The following is a 27,719-nucleotide window of genomic DNA, read 5'->3' on the forward strand; positions in this document are numbered from 1 at the left end:
TTTTGTATGTTGTTTATCCTATTTAATGAACGTATCATCGGCATCTGGAAGTCCAAGAAAAACAGCAAAAAACAAAGGTCATTTTAACAGCAAGGCAAGTCCATCCTAATGTACGGTGAAAGCTGGTGGAACATCAAAGCTGATATGAAAAGGACTGAGGCATTCCCCAGACTATGTGGCAGCTGGCCTAACAAGATCACAACCTTGAAAATAAACAGAAAAACCAATATCAAGAACATCATCACGGAAATATGGCAGCGGTGGGAAGCAGATGGCTGGGCCATGGAAGCAGATCGCATCCCAAAGGCTGCACCAAAGCGCAGACCAAAAATGTCCTGGCTCAGAACTGGGACTGATGAGCTAGCCAGGAAGGGTGGGGGTGGAGCTTATCATGTTGCCAAGGATAGGGAACGATGGAGGGAGCTCACTGGGGCCTTGTTTCCCACAGGGGATGAAGAGGATTAAATAAGTAATAGGGCCAATAAGTCTCCATGCCACAAGTGTCCTGTATTTTTTTTATAGGTTTCTTAATGATGTGCGATTGTTCTTAAAGGATGTATCAGTGAGCGATGCAGAGAACAGACTATCTCAGTTATACCCCATTCTACTGTTTGTTCCTTTTTATGGCCATGGCTCTTTATGGTGCTCAACAGGACACAATACCTGTGGACTAACAAATTACTTTTTCATCTAATTTCCTGATTTACCATTGTCTGTATTTTGCACTTTTACCCTTCATTCAAAAGTGAAGAGTGAAAGGAAACATCATGGTTTTTAAAGGGCATCGCTGAGCCAATAAGATCCTCACACACTATATGGACTAGTTCATTTATTGATTTTGGAAAACAGCACATTTTGGTGGTCTCTTCATGCTGAATTGTGCTCAGACGGCCTTAAAGCCCTTTTATGTCCTTTATCAGGAACCTTTCATGTTTAATATTAAAGCAGGTAGAATCAAACCACAAGTCTCCATCACACATTTACATTTTTGAGGTTTGATCTTAATAAATTGGAAACAATATGTCCAAGTGTTGGATTTTGCCAGTTGCTCTATTCTCATTTACATCCAGAGATAAATCAATCTAATCTCATCTGTCCATTGTTCAGAAAACAGCTTTGATTTTTCAGTCTTTGGTCAGAGAAAGTTGCCCACCCGACTGTGTGCCCAATGGCATTTGTCCATGTGAGTGGTTATGAGTGTATCCCTGTGTACCCCATCATGCCCTCCACCCAAGATCAGTCATCCTTTGGCCTGAGAAACTAATAATATCCCCATGTCTCTGCTGCTATTTTAGGCTTCGATGGCCTGCAGGGTTAGGCGTGTGTGTGAGCATGTTTGGAGGGCTGAGAAGGCTTACTCTCTCTCTCTCTCTCTCTCTCTCTCTCTCTCTCTCCATGGCTCTACCTCTCTCACAGGGCAGCTAGGGTGGGCTAAATTGGAACATGGATATGCACAAACATACTTAGTAGCAGGGGGTGGCACTGGGGCGTCCTGTACTTGCTTAGTGACATACACATGCTCACGAGGAGTAGGACTCTGTGGCAAAACCTGGAGGTTCCCTTTTGTTTTCATACATCAAGGAAGTCGTTGTTGGGAATAATTTGAGTTTGGCTGGTTTACTGTGTGGCTGCTGGATAACCTCTGTGGATATTTTATGTAGCTCATTGCTACTCGCACACATTTTGGCAATCGGTTGTCTGAGTATGAGGAGATAAGGAGAGCGACAGATAGACAAGGACAAACAAGCAGACACATAAAATCCAACACAGCTCTTGTTCATGGTGACAGAAGGTAAGTGGGAAGAGAGGAGTATTTTTTAGATGTATTTATCCAATAAAATAGATCTGGTCTGGCTACAATGTCTTGAACACAGTCAGGTAGTCTGTGAATCAGGTTGTCAGGCAGTAATTAGGTAATCATCCATTCATTCATTCAGTTAGTCATTAGACAGGAGTCTGTCCTGTCCTTTGGCCCTCAATTAAAATTCCAGTAACCATGTACCTTTATGTCAACCAGCTCTTTAAATAGCTCGGACAAATCAGCTGTTCATGTGATATTCACATGTTTGTTTTGTCTTCAAATAGAACTAAAAAAAATAAAAGATGTTCTGTTTTCTTTCCCCCCCTCCCGCCTGATATATCCTTACATGCTGACATACTGCTCTATTTATATTTTAACTAAAGCATATCTTCTAATTCCTTCCCTCCTTTCTCTTCCACTTTCAGAGACAACCAACAGTCTCTATTAATTACCCACTTGATATTTGAGATTTAGATTAAATGTAACTAGATTCCATTAGAACTAACAATTCCCTTTACTAATGTGTAGAATTGCTGATAAGTAATCATTGCTGGAAATATTTTGTAGATCCATTCACAGAGCCAGAGTTGTCATCCAGACCAACCAAGTTAGTAAACATGGCCATGCTATATGCTGTTTACTGTCACAAGCTTTAAAGTCTTTTTAAACTATTGACTCCCATGGCCTTTGGAAGCTAATACTATGGAAAGCTGCATGGCACGGCTATAGGAAGATTATATACAGTAGCTTTCAGATATATTCACTGCAAAGAAGTCGTTGACTATTGGAGTGCCATCTTGAACCCCCCCAGCAGTCTAATCATCTGTTTTTCCATTGAGAAGAGGCAAGATGTCGAGGCCTCCTTCCTCCCACACCCCTCCTCAGTTCATCAGGGTCAGCGACAGAGATCTCACCGAGATTGAGCTCCATTCTGTGGACTCCATCAATGACCTACACCGAACACACCACGAACACAGCCACAAAGGTATACACACACACACACTCTCTGAACACAGCCACAAAGGTATAAACACACACACACACACTCTCTGAACACAGCCACAAAGGTATACACACACACGCACACATTCTGAACACAGCCATAAAGGTATACACAAACACACACATTCTGAACACAGCCACAAAGGTATACACACACACTCTGAACACAGCCACAAAGGTACACACACACACACTCTGAACACAGACACAAAGGTATATACACACACACACACACACACACTCTAAACACAGTCACAAAGGTACATACACACACACACTCTGAACACAGTCATAAAGGTATACACAAACACACACATTCTGAACACAGCCACAAAGGTATACACACACACACACACTCTGAACACAGACACAAAGGTATATACACACACACACACACACACACTCAGAACACAGTCACAAAGGTACATACACACACACACTCTGAACACAGACACAAAGGTATACACACACACTCCGAACACATCCGCAAAGGTATACACACACTCTCTGAACACAGTCACAAAGGTATACACACATACACACTCTGAACACAGCCAAAAAAATATACACACACTCTTCAATCACAGCCCTCAAATAACGCAGCCTAAAAGGTATACACACACACTCCGAGCACAGTCACAGAGGTACTCACACACCCAAGCACAAAAGTACACACACAAACACATTGACACTGATTGAGTTTGCTGTGTATGATTTCAGGGATGAGGCCCCCACGTCCAGCTTACACACCCTCCCTGAATGGGAATCTCTACACTTGTGACTTGACAGCTGTCAATCAAAGAGGCCATCCAGTTAGCAGCAAATGGCAGAGCCGTCTACAGGAAATGTTGACACCCAGTTCATCACGTGCCTATGCCATGGGCTGTGCTATTATCACTTTGCTTCTGCTAACAGTGTTGCTCATCTTCTACTTTTTGGGTGAGATATGATATTCATTATTTGTTTCCCCTGATTTATTTTGTGTATTTCGGGATTACACTTCAACCAGTTTGTTTCCCCACATTTCTTTGTATTGGTCATGTTATTTGCGATATTCCACTAAAACTTCTACTTCTAGCTATGCAATGTAATCATTACAAATGTTTAAAACATCTCTGTGAATGTAACAGAATGTTGCTTTGTGTAACCCAAGATGAACAAACTGACAGTTTGTCCCTGTTTCTATTTCTCCTCCAGTCCAGCAGGGCGGCGCAGTCCGTATGCTGACTGAGGCAGTGAGGCAGAAAGATGCAGCAGCCATAGAGCTGTCACTGCTCATTCAAGAACTGCAGGCACTGAGACACAACCTGACAGCCATGAGGGGAGGGACATGAGGAACATATGGACAGAAAACTACTCAGATGCAGATACACTTTTTATAATGAATGTGAAATGCTTTAAAATGCAGTAAAACTGTGTTTTACAGTGGGGTTTTCCTTGAAGAGATACATTTGTCAAAATGTTCTCTAAATGTTGTCTGTGTTTCAAGATTAAACATAACTGAACCATAAGATTAAGAAATGGGAGGTTTCGGGATACCTTTCCCCTCTCTTCCGCTTTGGTCACTATATGAAAAAAACTTTTGAACTATACTTTTTGTTCTGTGATGGCAGTGTTGGGGAGTAACTAGTTACATGTAATTGAGTTACATAATTTAATTAAAAAATAAATGTAACTATAATCCATTACAGTTACTTGGAAAAATGTGTAATTAAATTAAAGTTACTTACATTGGGGGTTACATCTGAATATCTTCTGTAAAAATCTAGGCTATATGTATAATAATCATTTTGTTACTTTGCATGTTTTTCATGTGCATAATGTCTTTGCCATTTCCAGCCACAGCTGTTTAGTAAAGTTTGATGATATTCTGATGCTTTTGATTGGTTCTAGTGTTTAAATTTGCAGTGCCACTCGTCTACCAGTTAAATTGGCTTTTTCAGCTGATCTTTCTAAGTAATCAAAAAGTAATTAAATGTAATAAGTTACATTACTTTGATAAAGTAATTAATATAGTTACACCACTATTACATTTTAAATAGGGTAACTTTGTACCAATTACATTTCCAAAGTAACGTTCCCAACACTGAGGGATGGCACAACGGATTGAATGAATGGAGGCAGAATATTGCATATTACATTGCATGATACACATTTAATGTCTTTAACAAACTGATTATTCATCATTATTGCTCAAAATAATAAGTTACTTGAAACATAACTCTCTTTCTATCATAAATTTATTTCTTGCTGTATCATTGCTCACTCAATATCATGGTATTTTTCATGTTATTGGATTTCTCCAGAATCACGTACCCGACCTTTAAATGTGAAAACAAAGATGATACTGTTTTCCAAGCATGTATATGTTAGCCTGTTTGTATTCTTGATTTGTTCTTTTTTCATAATAAAAGGTTATAGTGAGCAAAGGTTGATGACTTCAACCACCAAATTTAGCATAAGATACTGAATATATAAATATCCGTAGCTTAACAGTCCATAAACTGTGTGTAATTATGTCATAATCTGTATTTATCTTTTTCTTTGTTTGCTGATTTTCACCAAAGAATCCAACATTGGGTTAAATCATGACTTTTAAAAGGGCCAGATAGGTCAAGCTGATTTCCACACAGATTTTATTTTATATTTCGTTTAGCACAAAGATACTGTTCACCCCAGTTAAAACTAGATCCTCTTGCGATGGGCAAGCTTTAGAAAATGCTTCCAGGGGAAATTCACATATTTATTAAATTTGATTTGTTTAGTTACATTACATTAGGAGCTTTAATGACGTGGACTCCTCACATTCCTGAAAATGTCCATGGTCTTCCATGAACGCTGGGTAACTTGTTCTTTTGTCTGTTTTCATCCTTCTTCTCTTGACACTCCTGCCCAGTCCAGCCTGGGTAGCACTGACACATGAAGTGGTTGTGAAGAGGTTTGCTGATTTCATTAGCTGAGGAGACCATGTGACTAGAGCCAGGGTTGCGCCTGGTGCAGCGGCCATTGCCTTGGCAAAGTTGGAGGCTGCAGTGCTGGGTGTCAGACCTCAGCGACTGGACGAAGGGACCCAACACAGTGTGTATGTAGTTTCTGAGAAGGATGCACTGATGCTAGAGGGTGGGAGGAAGGGAGAGGTTTACAGACACACACACACACACACACACACACACACACACACACCTTTCTCACAAACATTACATACCCTAGATTTGGCAAATTTCATCTCTCCCCACAGCACCACTCCAGCAGCTCCCAGTGCCGCACTCTCTCCCAGTGTGTGCATCAGGTCCGTCTGGACACACACAAAAACTCACAATAGCAATATTTTAAATTACATATGTGTCTCTAATAAATTAGTATGTGTTTGCATGAGTGTGTATGTTTTTATGAGCTGCAACAAACCCCACCTTATTAAGAAAGGTGAGAGTGTGTGTGAATGCTAGCCTGGCGTAGGGAATGACTGGTGTGGCATGACTGGTATTGTTGCCATGGCGCCAAACTGACGCCACCCTCAAAGCTTCCAGCAGTCTGTGTCTGAGTGAAGAAGACAGAAATGTCCATCAGTAACTCCTTCAACACCTTTAAAGGTACCATATGTGAGAATATGAAGCAATTTACATGTATTAATAGCTTTTTATTGCCAATGTGTGCGCAGGTAAATTTGACATTCCACGACTTTCTCTGTCGCCTACAACTGCCTGTGCATTGATTTCTATGTAAAGGACTCCGGACTGTTTTTACAGGAGAATCCAGAGGATGTGACATTTCTGCTCCCTTAGAGCACCAACAATGTGCAACGCTCGCTAATGTTAGCTTAGACATGGAACTTGCTAACATCAACAACACAGCTGTATTTTTTCCCCCCCCATCAGACTTTTGACAACTCTGCCTCTGATTGGCTACTACTTGTTGCTTCTGTTGGTTAGGTTGGTTAAGGGTAGGGGTTAGAGTTAGCCATTCAGAGCAGAGTAGGGGGCAGGACTTGATGCAAAGCTGGTGTCGGTCAAATGAGAGCTGTCGAAAATCTATGTTCCCAGCGTCCTATGTTCCCCAGCTCAAAATCCTCTTAATATGACACATTAGGGAGACCTTTCAAATATTTTTAGCAATTGTTTTTCTCTAGGTCAAATGTTTACTTTATGTTTTCCTTGGCTAATATGTTGACAAATTTGCAGGCAAGACTTTATACACCGATCACCACAGTGGCTGAACACACATTCAAAAAGATTTTAACGTCCATCTCTTTTTTCAATTTGATCATGGGAAGATAACCCTTACCTATTTCTTACAATGTTAGTTTACATTAAGAGACACACATAGTGTGCCCTGGTAGATTGGTTGACTTGCTGTTTGCAGGTTGCTTTGTCGCCTGGCATCCTCTGATTCAAAATGGTTTGGCAGGCTGTTTTATGACTGAAGCGGTTTACTGTGAGCGAACACTTCTTGATGTTTCTCAGTTATCTTTACCTGACCATCCAAGCTGCATCCATGGATCCTGCCAGCCTTTGTGGCAGGTAGATGCTAGGATAGAGAGTGGTGGATTGAAACCAGAGCCAGGACAGTCGGTCATTTTGCTTTTTGGTCCCCCTGTGGCAGCGTCCTGTGTAGCTTTTATCTGATTACATGTGAAACAAGAAAAGACACAGGTCTGTTTTTATCATCAGTAATAAAATGTATACTTTTAAAAGTTCTAAAATTTAAATAGCCTGTAATATATTTTTCTTTTTAATGTTAAACTAGTGCTTTGTAGCAACATACCTACATTATCTCAAGTCTTTCTTTGTGCAGATACAATGAAGTTCAGAGCCCATCAACCAAACTGCTCAACACAAAGTTAATGTTTGTCCTACCTGTATTTCTTTTATGCTTATTAAAGCAGGCAGGAAACCCATAAAACCCCCAGAGTCCTTTTGGATGATCTCTGACCGCCAACTGCAGCGTCTCCTCCATGAACTTACGAGCGCCCTTTTCAAACCTTTGCCTTGCCAATGATGTCATGGCACTCTCTGACAAATCCGGTCTCTCCTGTCTCACCAGCAGCTTGGACAGCCGCCGGTACTCCATCTTGGTTCCAAAGTTTCTCTCCCACAGTGGGTGCCACTCTTCCCAGTCGATAACGGCTAAGCCGGTGAAGTCTGGCTGCAGCAGGCTGGACATCTGCGTCACTGCAAGGGAAAGGTGAGCTGAGAGGTCGCCAAGCTGCGGTATTCCTCCGTTCACCTTTCTGTTGTCTTTCGAGAGGTATGGATATTTTCCCAAGCGGTCACGGTAAAAGATGGACATTTTCTGGAAAATTTAAACATTTGCCCATAGAAATTGTTACCAAACTGCAGCTCTACTCTGCTTTTTAGCCTATTTTAGCTTGTTGTTTCGGTTTTATGGCACATTTTCTGTTTGCTTTGGTCGAATGATAAATGGAGAGTAGAATATTGGTGGACAGAGACACGAATCTCAGACAAATCTAAAGTAATTAAACACATTAGTGAGATACGTCACTCAAAATACACTACACTGTACTTCACGCACAGGGAATAATCACCTGTCCCTGGAAGCGCTGCTGTCGGTTCTCCACAATATCGAAGTCTCCCAGGTCCAGGTGGACATTGTAGCTTTTTTGACACCGTGCCGTGGGCATGTTCCACACCACAACGAAGGGCTGGTCCTGCAGGATCGGTCCTGCTGCAGCCACAGCAGGCAGGGGGCTGTCAGGGAGGTCAACTCCATGGGTGGAGGTTTGTGACAGAGATGTGCACAGGATGGGAGAGAGGAAGAGAAGGATGAAGGGGAGAGGGAGGTCAGACAGCACCATGGCCGCTCACCCACTGAAGTGTCCTTCCTGACAGGAGAGAGAAGTGGGCCGGTAAGATTTATTGATGCATTGGAATAGACTTCTTAATTGAAAACTGACCGTTGGTCATTGGAAATGAACAGTTACAAGAATTAAAGTAGCTATTAATTGGTTGTTTCCACTCTGAGATAATTCAGATACTCTGAACGCTTGTTTTGATGATATGAATATGAGCACTTGACATTAAAAACCATTATTAACAGTTAATAAAGCAAAATAAACAAGTTAAAGGAATTCATTAAAAAAAAAAAATTGCTTTATTTCCAAATTATTCATAACTTAAACATCAGATGTAATACAAGGCATCATTTTCATCAACATAACAGGTCTTTCAAACTTAAACAAAGGCACAATCAGACCTCAAGTTCAACATTACAGCTTCATATTATTTAATAGCAGCAGATATAGACTGGAATTTGGCAACATTATTGAGGGGCAGAGATGCTAAGAAGGTAAAAGTAATTTCATTGGTTGTTTGGATGAGCCAAAGCATTTTCTTTTTATCACTATTTATCACTACTAAGCTTTCACGGTCAAGCTTAAAGTGAACACAGCAAAACTTTTCTCCCCTTTCAGCAAATAAATGTGAAACATGCATCACGCTGCCCAGTGAAGCTGAAACATCCAAGTGAAGTAACAATAATCAGTATTCAGGTAGCTCCACTCATTGTACAACCTGGTTCATTTTTTATAGTGTTGGCCACCATTTCTAATTTATTCACCGTTTCAATGCAGACATACAGGGATTTACCAGGCCCGGGTTAGACACAGGCACTCCACTGCAAGCAGTTTTATGTTAATTATCAAAATCAGATACTGGGAAGTGAGAACAAGTGTGGAGTGAACTGTTACTACCAACAACCAGCTCCTTTATCTGCTTCATTAGACTTGACAGATGTCATCCAATAAGAATGAAGGCCCACACTATGAAAATAAAACACTGGTTGAGGTCTTAAGTGTCTTATGATGTTCACGGCAGTATTAAATGATGATCTTTGTTTGGAAGCTTTCAGCATAGCTCTGGCTGTACGTTTGAGCCCGTGTGTGCACTTATGTGTTTGTGTCTGAGTGTTCTCTGTGGCTGAGCCCAAGACCGTGACAGAGACATGTTGTGACTGTATGATAGCAGTGAATGACACACCATTACTTGTTTTCTGTCTGAGAGACCATTAATGGTGTTTACTCTTTAAATGTTTGAACATATGTTCCTGTCTTTTGTTGTGTGCACATATGAACATACTGGCTGTGTCTGCAATAATGTGGATGAACGCATTCCTAAGTGCATCTGATTGTTCGTCAAATGTCTTTGTGCATCCAATAGATGGGAACTCCTTTGGCGTCTCTGTAGGGAGTTTCAGTCAGAGTCTGAACTACAAGCTCTCCTGCAGACTGAGGAGGAGGAGGTGGTGGAGATGGGAAGGAAGGAGGAGGTGGTGGTGGTGGTGGAGGGATGGAAGGAAGAGGAAGAGGAGGAGGAGGTGGAGGAGGGATTGAAGGAAGAGGAAGAGAAGGAGAGATGGTGGGAGGATGAGGTAAACTAGAAGGTGGAGGTGACCCTACAACACAAGCACCTCTTGAGTCTTTGGTCCCATGTGGTACTTGAGGACCCATCTTTGTTGCTGCCGTTTGTTTCTTTGTGTTCGCCTCTTCACTCGGCATTCTGGAGAACCTCAAAAGCATCTCCATGGGAACAAAAGCAGTCATGGCGCCTGCGTTCTGCACCGGCGTGGACAGCACATAGCCGAGGTGGGCGTAGAAGTGCTGTTTATCGTGGGTGGTCAGGCACAGGCGCTTGAAAGCTCTGCTTTTGGCGTAGCGCTCAACCTCTTCCATCAGAGTCCGGCCATAGCCCTTCCCTCGCTCCGCCCTGGACACAACCACCGACTCGACGAACAGGCTGCTGTTGTGACCTACCACCCGGGAGAGGCGTGCGTGGCCGACCAGCCGCTCTGTCTCTCGGTGGCCCTGCAGGAGTACCAAGCAGATGGGGAACTCTGGACAGGATTTCTGGAGGGAGTGAACCCGGGCGGCCTGGCTCCTCTGCCACTCGGAGTTGACCAGGTCCGCACAGGGAACCAGCAGGTCAGGTCGCCGGTGGATCGGGACTGCACGGATCTTCTGTGATTTTTCAGAGTCACCATGCAGCTTCTCTGTAACTTGTCTCTCATATTTTGTCTGACAGTCCAATGTTGAGTTGGGGTGCAGATCAGTGGTCAGCTCCCCTTGAGTCTCCGGTTTGAAGTTTGTTGAGGTTAATGGTTCAGACCTGTGGTGATCAAGGTTTAACTAAAGTCAGTCTTCATTCAACTCCTACTGTAAAATGTGAAAATGTTTTGTACATGCACCTCCTCAATTTTGTGGTTAGTCTGATCACATCTCAGTGTATATTACTGGTAGTCTGAACCAGGAAGTCTGACTGATCAAAGATGTGCTCTAAGATGAGATCGTTTCTGTAACAAATCCCACAGATAAACCAGACTTTAATCATCTTGAAATCAAGATGTGTACAGGTCCTAAGCTCAGTGCTGCTGTAAGAGATACATGATGGTTGATCTCCATCTGATCTCAGTCTATACTCCGCTTCCACTGCAGCCTTTGCTTCCCGCCTCTCCAGTTTCTCTGTGGTCGTGGACACAATCTAAATGTTGCTTTGCTAGAGTGTTGGGAGTTGTGTGCCTTGCTCATGGACACTTTACTGGCGGATACAGACAAAGGAGTCAGTGTTCAGGAGTGAGTCATTCATGTCCATGCAGGTCTCGTGTGACTACCCAGCAACCTTCAGCCATTAAACTGCTTCTCTGAACTTCATGCAGTACAGCCCTAATGTGGGGCTGCAACGAACATTTAATTTCAGTACTGACTGATATGCTGATTATTTTAATGGTTTTGTCTGAAACAAATTACCCAAAAAAATTATCACCACAATTGCTTGTTTTGTCCTAACCACACTTCAAAAGCCAAAAGATATTCAATACACTCTGACTTAAATGACCATGCGACTGACTGAAGTGACTTAAATGAATAATCAATTATCAAAATAGTTGCAGATTTACTTTCTGTCAGTTGACTAATCTTTCCTCTGGCATCAACCTCTCAGACCAAACTTTTGTTTGTACCACTTGTAGTTAAGTCCAAGGCAAATATGTGTCAATATATTTGTTGAAAGCAAATAATCATCTCTCATGTAGTACAAATATAATCACCCATCCTTCACTGGTTACACTGCTCAAGCGTGTGGGGTCCCAGTGTAACTGCAACAGTAACCTTCCATATTTAGTATTAACAACCGTACTCTCCTGTATTGTTTTACGATGACAGTTGCATGCTGTTAGCTGTGGCAGAACCCAACTGGATTTAACTGTAGATGGAAAGCGGGTGTCATTTAATATATTAGTAGTGGTGAGTTTAAAATAGTGCGACCTGTTCAAATTCCTTTACTCCTTTAAGTCCATTAAACAGATGAAACCATGTAGTCCATTTTACTTATTTAGTACACTCACACTGTATTTACAGAAGTCGATCACAATTAAAGAGATGACTTTGAATGAGACAATAAGAGATGAATAATAATAAGTATACTCATAATGTATTCCTCACTTCTTTTTATATGATGTTGCGTTGTCAAAATGTTCAACTTATGTCTCCTACAGATCTTTGCATTTGTTGTAGAGTCATACAACATTTTCATCATTCTGCCTCAATGGGGAAGTAGACCTTCATCTAACACATCTTACCACAGTTAGCTGAGAAGGCTGAACTGCAAAGTAGTGAAATACATATCCTGTTAAATCCACAAAGTATACAAGTTTGTGTAAAGTGTAAACTTGGATGGATTTATACTGCAGCCTCATTATGTTATTAGGCCATGATGTCGATTAAAAGTTTGCATTTTATAGCACACAATGAGCCAACATATGGCATGTGTTGTGAAAGTTAATGCTATCAAACATCGCTTTGGCTTCAATAACTCTCTTTACGAGTATAATTTCAATCATCTTAAAATAGGCAGAAGCACAGAGTTCAGTTCATCTTAAAGCTCCTTATTTTCACAGTAAATCTTCAAAGAAGAAACAAGGCAAATCTGAATTATTTATACAAATTGCCATTGTCCAAATAGCCTGGGATTAATTTTAGTATTACAAATAGAAAAAAAACAAAGCTATCAAAAAAAACCACCATTAAATTAAAAAAAAAACTCACCAGAGAGAAAAGCTGAAACCAAACGCCTGACTCTCAAACAGCTATGCACTTGGTAGTGCCTTCTCTACATAATGTCTCTTTCTTTACAACATGCAAAAAAAGGATGTTAGAAAGATGCAACAGGAAACTGGCAGCTGACTGATAGAAGATTAAAACTTGACTGTTCAAAGTCAACGATAACTTCACCCACAGCATTTTCTTTGAAATGATGACTAGCACTATTAACATGACACGTTATATATACTGGTCACACCAGCAATAAAAGCAGGAAATTAATCTTGTTCTTCTCATTAATAGGGTGGCGTATTCTTAGTGAGTGCTGCACAGAGAGAAGACTACAGAAAACTATAACAATAAGTAGGGATCTGCATTCATTTATGATCCTTAATAGATTTTCTGACAAAGTACAAATACACTATCTTGGTTCAATTTGATCTGTGTTATCAGGACATTTGCATCTCCGGTCCAGGTGTTGGTGTCTCCATATGGAGAAGACAAATTAAAGCACTACTTCACTTTTTCACAGCAGGAAAAGCTGTACAAGAGAACATAAAGCATCATAAGCGTGATCGCCTCTCCCCACACTTCGTTTAGAAGTGCGAACGTCGTGTGGACGGATGAAAGCACACAGGGTTGTGCGTGCAACTTTAATATCACTTATAACTGAAAACCTTCTGAACGAGAGAGATGCGTTGCCAGATCTCATGAGAATGTGTTGCTTAGACCTTTATTAAGACCCGTCCGCCTACCCACTTCCTCTCTGTTTGCGCGGCCATGTAGAGGGACTGTCACATTAAGTGCCATCCCAAACCAGTTATAGGGGAGTGGAAGTCTGTTATTATGCTGACTTACCCACGAGCAACCCATATAAATGTAAACTGCTCAACATCAACTTTTAATATTGTCATACAGAAGTTAAAAGTTACATTGAATTTAGGATCAAATATACCCTTTTTTGGGGAAGTTACAGCTCCCGAAAGATACAGATACAATTTGTTTCTCCCAGCGAGAGAGAAGTTTGTCCTGGTATGTTTATACCCTACACTTTCATGAAGGGTGCTTCATTCAGCTGACAACAGAGTACACTCTGGAGAGGGCCCAGAACCAGTTTGAGAGGCCCAGAAATGTCTACAGTGGGAAAGATCCAAATACTAATGTCTGAACTTTAAAACCTTACTTACTTATCAAAATTATGTTTTGTAATATGGTCCATTTCACTCATGCGTAGTATATACAGACAGTGGCTACTTAGTAGCTTACACGCTGTGGTTAATGTAAGTTTAACTTGAACGTTCTAGCTGTGCACCCAAACATGAAAATGTCTGGTCCATATCCCAACTGCATGGTATTATTTTGTCGGGTCTTATTTCGTGTTTCTAATGAATGAGGATCAGTCATCATTTTGATCCTTTGTAACCTATAACATCAACGTTACTGTAACGTTAAGCTTTTTTTGTTTGTTTTTATAAATGCTTGCCATTGGCTAGTTTTCCAATTTACTTTTATATTAAGAAATAAGCAAGGTGGGTGAGCAGTGAAAATAAAGGCATGTATTAAAAATAGTAACTTAGCTTCTGACTAATGTTACTCTGCCAGGAAACGTCTTGCTTCCAACTGTTAGCAGCAACTGAAGGGTTACCGATGTTTACGCTATGGTGACTGTAACTATATCAAAATATCTTCATTTTAGTGTGGTACTAGTAAGTTCAAAACAAAGTATACAGTACAAAGTATAAAATATCGATTAACACCACCCTAAATCTGGCATTTAAGATATTTCGCGACGTAACTGTAGACACCCCGCTTTACGGAGCGTGTAGTTCAACAGCAGTATCTTAGCGTTACTAAATCCCCTCACACTTTGTAAACTATTTTTTAAACGTCCATGGAAGACAAGGCTGCAGAAGAGACGGCTGGAAGTCGGTCCTGCTGTTAGCTAACTTAGCTCTTTTGGTTACTTTAAGATTTAGTAGCGCATGCCGTGCTGTGACATTTGTTAGGATATTAGGAGGAACCACAAGGTTACTTTCATTAGACAAAACACTACATTTTTGTTTTGATTCTCGCCACACCGTAACGTTACCTACATTTTAGTCTCGCGGTTCGCTGCTGATAGTCGTCCTCTTCAGAGCTCACATGTATGAGCAACAGCTGATCTGTGGTCGGCTTTTATTCTTTCAACTCAGGGACAGCAGCTGATAAATGTCAGTGATATCTGATCCACGGTCAGTTTGTTCAGGTTCAAACCACCGCTCCTTCTGTGAGAGGAGGAAGTGCTGTTGTAAGGTATATCTGCCACCCTGTGGATGGGAGTGTTATTACATTAAAAAAAAAACAAACAATCTACCCACTTGTTGCTACTGTGAATGAATTACAACAGTCCTGCACTAAATACAATATATTGTATAAACTTTAAAAAAACAAGATAAAAACCAGACTTCTGTTAAAGCTGAAACATAGTGCTCAATTTGTAATTAAATATGACTCACATGTGCAGCAGCATTTATAAAATTAACCTACAGACCTGCTTGCAAAGGACGTGCACACAAAGGGAAACTGCATTAACAAAGCAGTGCAGTAGTCTCCTATAGAGCCTCACCAACACGGACTGAAATACACTTATACATGTTTTATAGCACTGCAAACTTGCATCACAAATTATTGAGTTCAATCATCACCTCAGACAGTACAATACCGAATTTTATGTGCCTCATTGGTACTTTCTGCAAGGCTGTTGTATTGGAAGGTGTTTGTTATTGTGTACATCCCTTGTGTATGAGTGTAGAGCGCATGACTGAATCATCAAAACCAGTTTTACCAAATTTTACACACAGCACTGAAGTATTTTAGCTGAATTCCACAAAGACATCAGAGATTTTTAACAAAATGTTTGCTTTATTTTTTCTGTTTTTTTTTTTTTTTTTAAATCCAGGACAACTCATTCAAGGATAATCAGGGAGAAATAAGCACTACTTTTTTTTATTAGAATTTTTTTCTGATTTTACATTTTGTCAGAGATGGATGGTGAATTTGATCAGAATTGGTCAAAGTAAAACAAAAAATAATAAATGAATATATAATAACAATACATTAATAATTAATTCAATACAATGAAGTGTGGCGTCAATGGTAGAATAACAATGGCCCAGAAAACATAGGGTTGTTATTGTTTTCACTGCTTCTTCTGTGGTACTTGAATAATCACCAGCACTAACTCAACCAACAACAGTAGAGGAAGAAATGGAGTGCAACCACAAAGTTTTGCACGCCGGCCTCCCAAAGAGGAAACACTTTTTTTATTTAAATAATATTTTATCAAAGCTTCTGTTTTGTATTTTCATAAAACGTTTCTAAAACTTATGTCTTCTTTAAACTTTTCTCTCTTTTTTTGCATTTTTGATTCTTTTTTCTGTTTAGAGATTTTTAAAGTTTTTCGTCTCCATTTTACCACAATGTGTCCGTTTTTGCAAGTGTGGTAACCTATGTGTTTTTGAGTATCTGCATTTGTACCCGTGTGTGTGTGTGTGTGTGTGTGTGTGTGTGTGTGTGTGTGTGTGTGTGTGTGTGTGTGTCCTTTACTGAGGCTTGTTGGAACAACTTTGAGTTGTTTAAGTGCTCATGTGAATGCAAAGCCTGCACATATGAAGCATGAGGATGTTGTTTTCAATGTTTTTAAACATGTGTATGGAGTGTGTGCATATGTGTGTGTATACTGTATGTCCTTACACTGCTTTGCCTGTATTGAGGTCATTGCAGCAAAGACAATCATACTGAGAGGTTGAAGCTGGCTCTAGCATTAAGGTCTGTGGCCTTATGCCAGATGTGTGTGTGTGTGTGTGTGTGTGTGTGTGTGTGTCCGTCCACAAAATGAGTTTACGAAGGAGTGAACAGACTAACTGAAATGGGCGTCTCTCAGTGCCTACATAAGTGTCAATGTGCATGTATGTTTGAGTGAGAATGCATTCATACTGTGTGGGCATTCATGTACTTGCAGGTGAGCCAATTTCTCCTGTGTTTGCACAGCCTGTGGAAAGCTTATGATGAGTCTGTGTAGCCACCGCATGATGTGAGAGAGGACATATGTCTGTGCGTGTGTGTGTAATAGAAGGCACGGAGGGTGGTGTGGGAGGCTCAGTCTCTCAGGTCCATGCTGGAGCCAAACAGGGCCACCAGTTGCTCCTCATAGTGGGCGATGTTCCTCTTCATGATCTCCTTACAGGAGCCCAGCAGGCGCTCAAAGGCCTGCACGTCTATTACTGCAGAGAGAGAGAGGGGGGGGGGGGGGTTAGGTGTGCAGCTCCTCATATAATCCACTGGCCTCACTGTTATTGGCTTTAAAAATGTGTCAAGAAATCTGAAAGTAACACATAACGGCCCACTCCCACACGTCTTCGTTTGTCAGGATAAAAGCTCAGGTTTTCCTCTGAGCATCAGGACAAAAGCACTAACCACAGTGAAGTGCTTTTAATGCAGCAACAAAAAGTTAACCGGATTGTTTAAATTTGTGCATTTGATGTCCTTACAGGGCCACAGAGGACTCTTAAAGTCCTGCTCATCTTCTGCAGCCACAACACAACAGGAAGAATTGATAAAAGCAGAACACATCTGTTGCTGCAGCACGGTTGAGTGACACTTTTCTCTGCTACAAAGCCCAGCAGCTGTTGGACTGTTAGTATAGTCAACAGAAAGTCCACTGACAGCCAGCCAGACAGGTGACTGGTTATCCACAGTGTGTGCATGCTTAATGTTGAAGGGAGCGCACATAGGGTGCGAGTGACTGACACTATCAAAAAATAACCTGTGTGAAGGAACAAATAAAAGCTGTGCAATAGGAGCTATAAAAAAAAATCATAAGCAGATTTCCCAACAGAGAGGAGAGAGGTGATACGAAACACGCCAAGCTGTTAAAAATCCTGTGTTCATTTTCAAAAGTGAAGAGCTGCTCGTCCACTGTAGAGCCTTAATTAGTGCACCCACTTTAAAGGAGAAATAATTACTGAAATAGCCTTTAATCAACAAAAAATACAAGGTGATGACAGACGAGATGAAGAGCCAAACACCAATCATGAATTAAACTAAACTCAAATGCCACTTGATAATCCCAGGACAACCTGCATGTACTGGTTCACTGAGTGGAAAATGATTACCACAGACACTGCTGTAAGGTTGAGTGGTTTAAATATCGCTTATTAAGTGCTTTTAATTTGACAAAGTTTTATCTTACTTTCTATACACATCTAACTCCATTATTGTTTTTCCTCTTGAGCAACGTTAGCATCTATGCTGACAAATGCGTTTAACGAGTGTGTCAGAGTAAATTTCGTCTTACCCAAACACTTGACGCTGCCCACTGCGTAGGCGGAGGCAGCCCGGGGCTTGTTGGTGACCAGGGCCAGCTCCCCAAAGTAATGACCCCTGCTACAGCGCGTTATCTCCACCTCCGCATTGTCTGCATGGTCCGCCTTCGTCTGTAGGGAGGGAGGAGACGAGAGGAGAGGGGAGGGGAACAGAGGAGAGAAGAGGATTAAAGGTTAGCCCCATTGAGCGCCACTTTGCCCCCCCACCCCCAAACCAGGAGCACTCAGCGGCTGAGAGGATGAGCGTGATTCCCACTGTTGCTAAGCAAAAACAGGAAACACTTTTGTGTTTTTACTGGGGAGTATGGGTTGTCATTGTGAAAATGTTCTGCACAGAAACTACCTGGTAGATGAATATAATATCTGTGCATATTCCTGGACCAATAAAAACACTTGAATACTCAGTCATGTTCTTACAGCTGAACCAACAGAATTGACTGCTGGGAATATGTAGAGCTGAACTGTAGGGGAAATGTATTTTCCTACACGGCTCTCTGAGAGACGCACTGTGGAATAAATTTACCCTCACAGCCAAATCCTTCAATTAAAATGCAGAATGGTGAAATGGAGGAGTGAAGATGGTTAGATGAAGGAGTATCTTACTTTACTCTTCATCATGATCTTGACCTCCCCAGATTCTACAACATAGAAACAGTCAGCCTTGTCTCCCTGAGGAGAAAGAACACACACATCTTATAAATACACTTCAAAGTACATCCGTGTTGTATTTGTATGTTGAAATTCTAACCACAACATTTCTTACCTGTGTGATGATGCGCTCACCGTCTGAGAACTGCTTCATTCCTAATACGTCCACTATCTTCATCCTCTCTGTTGCCTAGATAGAAGGGGAAGGGGGGGGGGGGTCAAGAAAAGACAAGTAATGAGAGAAACCATGGGAGCACAGTTTCACTGACTTTGCATGCAGATTATGGCCACAAGAAAGAGTTAAAACAGCTGAAGACAGTGAGAGGATTTACAACCAGCAAACACACCTCCAGTGATTTGAGTAAGGGCACGGACTCAATGAAACACTCGTACATCCTCCTCTTCTTGGCATTGTTCTTCACAATGAGTCTACGAAATGTGGCACGGTCCTAGGGAAAACAAACCCGAGTAAACAAACACGCTGAAAGGCAGATCGTCTCAGACTGCCTGACTGCTACTGGTCCTTCTCTGCTCAGCCACAGGAAGGCGCTGCAGCAGCATAAACCATCAGAGCAGACCGGCGGCTCCATTCATAGAGAACAGGACTCCATTCTTAACAAGTCTGAGCAGCAGCTCAATGTGCTGTTAACAAGAAAGAGTTTAAAACTGAGCTTTGATTAAAAGAGTGACACTTGCAGTTAGAAAGTAACTGCCAGAGCAACATTAAAAAAGACAAATTAGATCATTTAGGACTTAAAAACACTGAAAAAACCTCTAGGTAATGAATCAACGGTTTACTTTCATAACAAATGGCTCCAGAATGTTTAACTTGAACTCATAATGACTAGAAAATACTGTAAGAATGCACCAGATTAGACCGTATCCCACTAAAATCTTCAAATGCCTCTGGTGGTGTTGTTTGGGTGGGGTTTTTTTTGTGTGTTCTCACCAGTCCCCATAGCGCCCCCTCCTGGGTGGCGATGATGGTGGCGGCGCGTGGCGTGTTGTACATGAGTGCCAGCTCCCCGAAGCTGCCCTTATTGTCATACTGACCCACGCATGTTCCTGATACCTCTATGTCATACACACCCCTGGAGGGAGGGAGGGAGGGAGGGGGAGGGAGAGAGAGAGAGAGAGAAACAAAAACAGCAAATGGGGAAAGATTAAAAGAGACATAAATCCAACAGAAAAAAAAAACTTTGCTTTATTTCACTGTGCCAAAAGTTAAGATGCGGTCAGTGTTTTGTTTATTGACTCTAAACAGAGATATAATTACAGATTATCCTCTGGACAGGATCCTGTGTTAGTTTGGCACACTTGGTGAGCGAATCATTGACTTTGTTTGTGTGGGTGCACTAGTGTGAATAACTTGGTGCATATATGTATTCAATGAGATGTGTTTCATTCATTTTCAAGTGCTTAACTGTGACAATATGTAAAGGTGAGAGAAATTCAGCTCATCTGTGAACCCTACTGTACATCTGAATGCACAGTAATAATATATTTTCTATATTTCTGGCAGACTGTAATACTTCAGCAGAGCAGCTCGGTCTCCCCCTCCCTCCCCCGCTCTCTCTCTGTATGAGGATTAAACCTGGGGAGGGTAATTTGCAGTGTCGTTGCTTGGCAGGATTAACCAGTCATATTGTAAGAGAGCCTGTCCTCCCATTGGCTGCGTAGTTGGGCTGAAAGCCTTTATGCTAGTGGAGTATCAACTTAGTTTGATTGGATTACCATTACGATGATCACTTGTGTCGTCGCCTACCTGAGCACGGAGAATGGTGCCGATCTACGCGCTGTTTAAAACATTGACCTGCGAACTCTTTTTTTCAAGAAACTATCCACTTAACGTTATGCATTTTACATGACAAATCTGCTCGAGCCATGAAGGGCAGCTGTAGAAGAAAGAGCCAAGATTATGTTTGAACCATTTTTACTTGATGGTAAAACAGGCTACTCAGCCATGATCAATAAATACCCTGAGGAAGTTCAATGTTTAAGTTGCCAGAATTTGGAGGGCTTCCTCTAAAAAGCTGTGAAAGAATGATGGTGCGTTGCATAAAGTCGGAGGTCGGAGTTGGGAATGACTTCACACCCGCGTTCCAGTTACAAGTCGGCCACCCGTTGTTTACAACTAGCCAGTTTAGCTATTGTTACGCCGGCTGATGAAAAATGCATTGTGCGGTACTTATTCATACTAAACACTGTAGCAGACAACAGCTAGACAGCACTTTGTGTATGAAAATGTATAAGAGACACAAGTACATAGAAGAGCTAATAACAGTATAAATACAGCTTTCACTAACTGTTGATACTCGGAGCAGCCATCTTAGATCACAAAGTCGGGGTAGTGCAGTTCTCCTGACTTTCCAAGTCGGAAATCCGACCGACCGGGCTGTTCCTTTGAAATTTCCGACTTTGAACTCCAACTTTCTTCACTTTGAAGAAATTCCAATTTCCCATGTCAAATGGAACGCACCATGACTACTGCAAGTTTGCAAGAGAGAAAGCCAACTAGGTAGCTCATTTTTATTTGTTAATAAAACAATATTGATACTGGTGAGCACGTTTTATTTTGTTCCAGAACAGATACTTTGTTCCGAATCAATTTGAATACATCACTTGTCTTCACACCGCACTATTGTAAAGCGGTCCAAATCGCATACGCTTCCAGGGCTTTCCTTATGTCATTATGTCACTACCTCATGCGTGCAGGTTGCGCTTTGCATTGTGGGACATCTCCATGACAACTACACAAAATGAATCGCGGGTTGACTTGGTGCTGCGAGGAGCTGAAATGCCTCATAGATATTTGGTCTGAACAACACATCAAGAACACTGAAGTCTACAAAATGGTTAGTGATAAAATGAAAAAGGGGTTGTGAACGCTCCGTTGAGCAGTGTCGCACGAAGGCAAAAAAAAAAAAACAAAACCACACACAAAAACAACATAATACAACCACAACAAGATACCGCAACAACTTAACAAAATACGCTGCTTAAGCTCCATGTTGTCAAGCGATCTTTTGGCATTGGCTGCCAGGCAACACATTCATTTGTTCCGGTTCTTGGGTCGGATGTGTTCTCACTGCATACGAACCGCTCAGGGTTCGTATGGAATCGAGCCGAGACCACCTCTTCTAGGCGATGTCGGCTCAGTTGTTTTGTTCTGGATCAGAGTGCGATTGTTGTGTTCACATATTTCCAAACAAACCGAGCCAAAGGGGAAACGCCCCCTTGTTTTGGAACAACATCTCCAATCGATCCAGTTGTGAAAGCACCCTAAATTATATAACATTAATGTATAAACAAATTAACTTGTCTAGTTATGTTACAGTTGCCTCAAACTGGATCAGCCAATCACAACTGAGGACAAAAATGGCTCATTTCTTTCTCTCTTTTCCGTTTATCCCTCCATCTCTGTGTGTGTCCATGCTCACACCCCATCCTGGTGGTACCATTAGCTTTTTAGGCCAGGGAAAACCCCGGGATAGTATATGAGCAGGCAGGCGTGCTGCTGTTAAAGGTCATCGCATGTCTCTTGTACGGGGAGCACGCTGCGTTAGAAAGTGTGTATGATAGTGGAAAGACAGCACACACCAAGTGGAACTAAAGCGCGGTACTGACCTGATATGTGCCATGGCGAGAATAAACAGAGGCCAGGGTGGGATAAACAATGACCAGCCGTCAGCTCAACACTGTCAAGTGTGGTGGCAGAGGTTAAAAACCGTCTTGAGGAATTTTTCTATGCCAAGTAATTTATTGGGAAAGTACTGTGAATGACTCTGGCTGATGAAGAAAGACGTGTTAATACCTCCCAGTGTAGTGCAGTCTCACGGATTATCAAAGTTTCCTCTATTATTTAAAAATAAAATTCAACAATCTAAACTACAATGTTTTTACACCATCAGGACCTGGAAATCTTCAACCCAACATTGTATTCCAACCCAGGCAACAAAACCTGACCTGTGCAGGCCTGGGTACACAGCAACCGTTTACATTAGCAACATGGCAGGAAAATTACACGCAGCCTTCAGAGATGCTGGATACATGGACACAGACATACACAGCGCCTTAATCAGAACCAGCGCAGCATAAAGACAGGCTCAACTGTACAGACCAGCGCAACAGAGTGATTTTTAGTGGTGCACACTATACTATTATTCCATTATTATTTATTGCAATGAAGTACAACAGCTCTGTGAAAGGCACTTAAACATTTTACTTGTTGTCAACACTGTTAGGTCAACCTGTCTGGTATCTGTTGAGGCTGTCATTTATGGCGTTTTATTTGTTTTTAATATCTTTACACTTTTTATACAACCCCACTACAGAGTACAGCCTCAAAAAAAACAGAGCTGAGTCAACATGCAAGTAGTAAAAAACACAATTCAATATTGTCCAGTCATCCAGTGTAATAAATACATACGTATTAAAAACACAACATGTGGACACAGGCTTTTTTTGAAGTAACTGTGCTGTAAAACATTGTCGTTTCTAGCCTTCCTGTCATCTAAGCTCGCTAAAACAGTGTGTCAATATTCAGTTATACAAATTACAGCCAAAATTACACCCAAATTTAATTACCCAAAACAGGGGTCTGCCTCCTACCTCTCTATGACGTAGAAGTTATCTCCGTCAGCTCCCTGGTCGATGACGTGCTCCTGGGGCTGAACCCTTAACTCGAACATGGCGTCCAGCACCTCTGAGAACTGCTCCTGGATGGTGGGATAAGAAGCACGACGTCAGACACAGATGAGGTGAAGAAACAAGGAGCGACAGTGGAAATATGTATGTGGAGTTCAACTAGCAGCTGAAAATGGCACCGAGCTCATGTGAGTGCTGTAACTGGAGGGAGACAAGATGGAATTTAATTATCCCAGCAGGGGAACTGTGTGAGAAAGTACACAGCAGAGAGAAGAGGAGGCATTATTTTTGATATCGTGACACTTTCAGAGCAGCGCTGTTTCGAGTCGATCATAATGTCGTAGATTAATCACAGGTGATGTCAAGTGCTCCATGGTTCACACAATGGGAACATAAAGAGGTTTTAAAAATATAAATTAAATTTGAAGTGCATCTCCTCTGCCATAATGAACACGGATAAATCAAGTATAGTGATATCACACAGACTTAAGATATTTAGAACTGCTTTTTGAAAAGGAGCGAGGCGGTCAGCTGATGCCCAAATATAGGAGGGTGTAAGCGGAGTAGTTTTACTTTGGCAACAAAACTCAAGCACATTATCACAACACTGTAACATGGGCTTCTAGGACTTTAGGTTTCTAGCCAATAAGAAAAGCAGATTAAGATGATTAGAGATATCATTGGCTCATGATACAAAGTACACATGCAAAGATGTTTGACAAGTACGTCTTTGTCTTTTACAAATGTATCATCTGCCCTGCCCTAAAAGCAGATGCTTCTCTGTGAGGAAAGTGAAGTGATGTTACACGTTGAGCAACCACAAGGGAAACTGTAAACAAGTTACTACCTGACCTAATGTCAATAATCAATAAGTTTGAGAAATTAATTATTTCACATAGGTTGCAACCTCCCTCCCTCCTGTACTGTACCTGAAAGTACAACAATGAAACCCTACAGACACGAGAACACAACCAGTCAAAGATTGACTTGTGGGATCGAGTCAAGTCTGTATTGTTCAACTTACCTGCTTTAGGCGATGTAATTATGCATATCCAGTCTAACTTGGACTGACAAAACCGACAAATGCTACAGAAACTGCAGCTGGGAGCAGACTGGAAAGAATTGGCACAGAAAAAAGATCCCGTCTGTCATGCAGGCACACTTTGACTCCAGTCAACACGATACGGGACAAAACCAAGCTCATTGGAAATACAGGCGGAAAGTAGCTGAGTAGTCACGGATAAGCGGAGTAGCGCAGTGCACTGATGGTTTCCGATGCACTCGTGTGTGAGCCAGGTGTGCTAGTACAGTCTGTTTAGCAGTTAACAGAACAGTTTTGTTTTCCAGCAGCTCAGCAGAGTGACAGGATCTGTAACCCATCTGTATTTGAAGGATTTTGTGTACTGTGATATTGATGTGTATGTGCACACACGTTTCTTCCTGTGCAGGTTTGTACATTTCATTTACCTGATCTAGTGTTTTGAAGAGTAGGATGTCTCGGCAGGCCTCCTGCAGTCTGCAGCGCTGTTCATCTGTTTTTGGGTGAACTACTCGGGGCTCCGTGTCTTCATCGTCCTCGTCTGGGTTGAAAGCCTCCGCACACACTGGAGGGAAACCATGTAAACAAACTTACTTTACATAGTGCATTAACATGTCCTGTGTGATTACACTGTAATTAGACAGAGCAAACAGTCCAGGTGAGGAACTATTCTGTGGACATGTTCAGAAATTTATTAAGCCGCAGTAATAACAATTGTTACAGCTACACACAATTGCATGCTAAAACATGTTGTCGGATTGGAAGTTGAGTGAAGAAGACAACCATAGGTCATTAACAACAAGCCTCCTCCACAGGACGCTCACTTGCAGTCGCGAAAACGGAATCGTGGGTGTCTTTTATAGGGCGACTTTATAAAACATACTGCTGACGAAGAAAGTCAAGAGAGCAGACACATACAGGGAGAGAGAGGTGTAGGTGTGTGTGTCTGATGGAAAAAGCAAGGTGAGCAAGTAGTTTGTGAGGAAACACTGAAATAAGGTGGAGAACAAAGTAGAAATAAAATGCTGATATAAAAATAAGATCATTCAGTGTCCTTCAGGGTTGAGGCATGTTGATACACATTGAGCAGCAAAATTCCAAATTATGTCTCCTTCTCCTAGAAGTATTTATACTTTTAAGAGTTCATTAAGCTCTTTAAAATCTGAAATTACAGAGCTGAACTTGTTAAAGTAACTGGCAACCTGTCCAGGGTGTACCCCGCCTTTCGCCCGATGTCAGCTGGGACTGGCTCCAGCCCCCCGCAACCCTGTACGCAGGATAAGCAGTTAACGATTGATGGATGGAACTTGTTAAAGTAAATGTTCCTTATGTTTTACATTGTGCATCTGTCTCAACAGTGACCACACATGCCATGTCTGCTATCTAAACCTCTCTACTACCCTGTAAATACTACGAATATTAGCAGAGGTGCAATGTGATTTACCAATATTAAACTGATCTAAATACAACCATGGCAGATTCCACACAATAGACATCCATCACGGTGACAAACAACTTTAATGCATGTGGAGGTGCCTTTCACTTTCACAGTTAAATCCTATCTTGACAAGATGCAAAATGTGTACAGGCGAGTCAAAGAATCATATTGTAGTTCCAACATGCACAAACACACACATCTTTATCTTTGTGCCTATCACACACACACAGGTAAGATGTTACGAGCAAACACAAGCAGAGAGGAAGATATTGTATAACACCAAATGAGGCGATGGCCTGCAGGAAAAGGGAAGACAGGACGTCATTACTGCAGGACACTGAAGGAGCCCAGAAGTGAGGAAATGCCACACGCACAGCGACATGTTGTAGCACACTGGATGACAAACACTGACAAGGTCATTTCAAATTGTCACTATGTATCTGCGTTTCCTCCTCTGCGTTTCTGTAGAGACACACTCCACTTCTCGCATCTATCACAAAAGTCTCCACGCGCGTGTGTGTGCGCAATCATGAGTGTAGCGTCTGATCTCTCATTCCAAACCTGTTTGAGTGTCAACATGTTAACTCCTTTAGTTCAGCTTGATCAGGAGGGTAAATACAACAGACTGAATAAGAAGCAGTTAAACTGTGAGCCTCGGGCATCTGCCAACCCAACTGTGACAACCAACGACAAGGTACGACCCCAAAACACAAGGGTGTTAGGAGTATGGAGACACAGATGTTAGTATAAATATTCGGCTTTGTGTGTTCTTCACTGGTATGAATGCTGTTCAGACAGAGCCAAGGGTGCAGGCAGGTCCGTCATGCTTAGCTTTTGTTGCAGGAATCAGATTGTAGAGTTTTCCCCATGCTACCAAAATCTCCATCGCTCTATCGCTCGAGGATGACACAATATCAAAACACTGGCCAAAACAAGTTTTTTTATAAGCCCTCATTCACTTTCAACAGGTCAGTTTTCAGTAAAACTCGTGAGGAAACTGATCCTTAAAAATACTTCCTGAATATACCGTGCATGTCTCTGTGTACTGTGGACAAAATTTGTCAAGAATCTGTTAATAAATTACCAAAAATCGTGGTCACTGTTTGCCAAAGCCCACATCCTCAAATGTCTTGTTTTCAGGGTTCGTACAGCTTTTAAAAGACAAATTCAAGCACTTTCAAGGTACCTAAACCAAAAATGTCCAGACTCTCGCAGTCTTTATCATCACTTGTTACTATAAATGCAAGCTTACAGAATCCCTTTCTGCCCAGAGCAATCAGTGTACTGACATTTTACCAGCTCATATTAATGAATTATTAAAAATGAAATATTGATTGTTTGTTTTGATCAAGATTATTGAATGCTTGCTAATTTCCAGACTAAGGAATCAACAAAAGACTTATCTAGCTATGAATGAATGTGGCTCCTCTCTGAGGGCGTTTTTTATATTTTCTGTTAGCCAGCCAGTTGTCGTGTATGTCGCTACAGCAATAAAATCAGTTAGCTGATGAGCAGGTAGTTAATAGTTAGACAGCTGCCTTCATTGTGCATGCACAGCTTCAAAGGTCAGAGGCGGGGCACACATTCTGAGAGCAGACGGTCGCCCTCATGACGCTGAATTTACATCAGATGTGAAGGGGATCACAAAAACGCCCCCTTTTGATTTTGTCGTCTGTGTCAGTCAGTCTAGCTCCAGTCCGCTCTGCTCCACGTCTGCTGTGAGATACCAGGAGACA

General features: G+C 41.6%; 4 protein-coding genes across 8 annotated transcripts in view; 1 reads left to right on the forward strand and 3 right to left on the reverse strand.

Annotated features, from left to right (window-relative positions):
• Positions 1 to 1,442: 1,442 nt before the first annotated feature.
• si:dkey-20d21.12 (uncharacterized protein LOC556245 homolog) lies at positions 1,443 to 4,634 on the forward strand. 2 transcript variants are annotated; one of them, XM_046057196.1, is made up of 4 exons: positions 1,443 to 1,792; positions 2,644 to 2,786; positions 3,524 to 3,742; positions 4,001 to 4,634. In XM_046057196.1, the coding sequence occupies exons 2-4, from the start codon at positions 2,651 to 2,653 to the stop codon at positions 4,135 to 4,137; spliced, it is 492 nt and encodes a 163-aa protein (XP_045913152.1). In that variant the 5' UTR covers positions 1,443 to 1,792; positions 2,644 to 2,650; the 3' UTR covers positions 4,138 to 4,634. The 2 variants fall into 2 exon arrangements, with proteins under 2 accessions (XP_045913152.1, XP_045913153.1); XM_046057197.1 differs by lacking the exon at positions 1,443 to 1,792 and having other exon boundaries at positions 2,550 to 2,786.
• A 788-nt stretch (positions 4,635 to 5,422) lies between these two features.
• On the reverse strand, positions 5,423 to 15,139 carry hyal3 (hyaluronidase 3). Of its 2 annotated transcripts, none has more exons than XM_046057415.1 (7): positions 14,942 to 15,139; positions 8,333 to 8,642; positions 7,657 to 7,971; positions 7,274 to 7,421; positions 6,214 to 6,340; positions 6,009 to 6,098; positions 5,423 to 5,916 (listed from the first exon to the last, which is right to left on the reverse strand). In XM_046057415.1, the coding sequence occupies exons 2-7, from the start codon at positions 8,613 to 8,615 to the stop codon at positions 5,605 to 5,607; spliced, it is 1,275 nt and encodes a 424-aa protein (XP_045913371.1). In that variant the 5' UTR covers positions 8,616 to 8,642; positions 14,942 to 15,139; the 3' UTR covers positions 5,423 to 5,604. The 2 variants fall into 2 exon arrangements, with proteins under 2 accessions (XP_045913371.1, XP_045913370.1); XM_046057414.1 differs by having other exon boundaries at positions 7,657 to 8,092; positions 8,346 to 8,642; positions 14,942 to 15,136.
• LOC123974772 (N-alpha-acetyltransferase 80) lies at positions 9,951 to 11,397 on the reverse strand. The gene is made up of 3 exons (XM_046055666.1): positions 11,351 to 11,397; positions 10,254 to 10,920; positions 9,951 to 10,043 (listed from the first exon to the last, which is right to left on the reverse strand). Exons 1-3 carry the CDS (start codon positions 11,395 to 11,397, stop codon positions 9,951 to 9,953), a joined length of 807 nt encoding a protein of 268 aa, XP_045911622.1.
• Positions 15,140 to 15,727: 588 nt separating the features above from the next.
• The window catches only part of prkar2aa (protein kinase, cAMP-dependent, regulatory, type II, alpha A), a 51,202-nt gene continuing 39,210 nt past the window's right edge, over positions 15,728 to 27,719 (reverse strand). For all 3 annotated transcript variants that reach the window (XM_046055974.1, XM_046055973.1, XM_046055975.1), the window contains exons 4-11: positions 24,974 to 25,110; positions 23,471 to 23,577; positions 19,809 to 19,950; positions 19,207 to 19,308; positions 18,975 to 19,049; positions 18,815 to 18,880; positions 18,184 to 18,322; positions 15,728 to 17,110 (exon numbers count right to left, since the gene is read on the reverse strand). In XM_046055974.1, coding sequence (XP_045911930.1) covers positions 16,986 to 17,110; positions 18,184 to 18,322; positions 18,815 to 18,880; positions 18,975 to 19,049; positions 19,207 to 19,308; positions 19,809 to 19,950; positions 23,471 to 23,577; positions 24,974 to 25,110 — 893 coding nt within the window. In that variant the 3' untranslated portion in view covers positions 15,728 to 16,985. The remainder of the gene's footprint in view (positions 17,111 to 18,183; positions 18,323 to 18,814; positions 18,881 to 18,974; positions 19,050 to 19,206; positions 19,309 to 19,808; positions 19,951 to 23,470; positions 23,578 to 24,973; positions 25,111 to 27,719) is intronic.

Source organism: Micropterus dolomieu, linkage group LG08 (genome assembly GCF_021292245.1).
Source record: "Micropterus dolomieu isolate WLL.071019.BEF.003 ecotype Adirondacks linkage group LG08, ASM2129224v1, whole genome shotgun sequence".
Lineage (NCBI taxonomy): Eukaryota > Metazoa > Chordata > Actinopteri > Centrarchiformes > Centrarchidae > Micropterus > Micropterus dolomieu.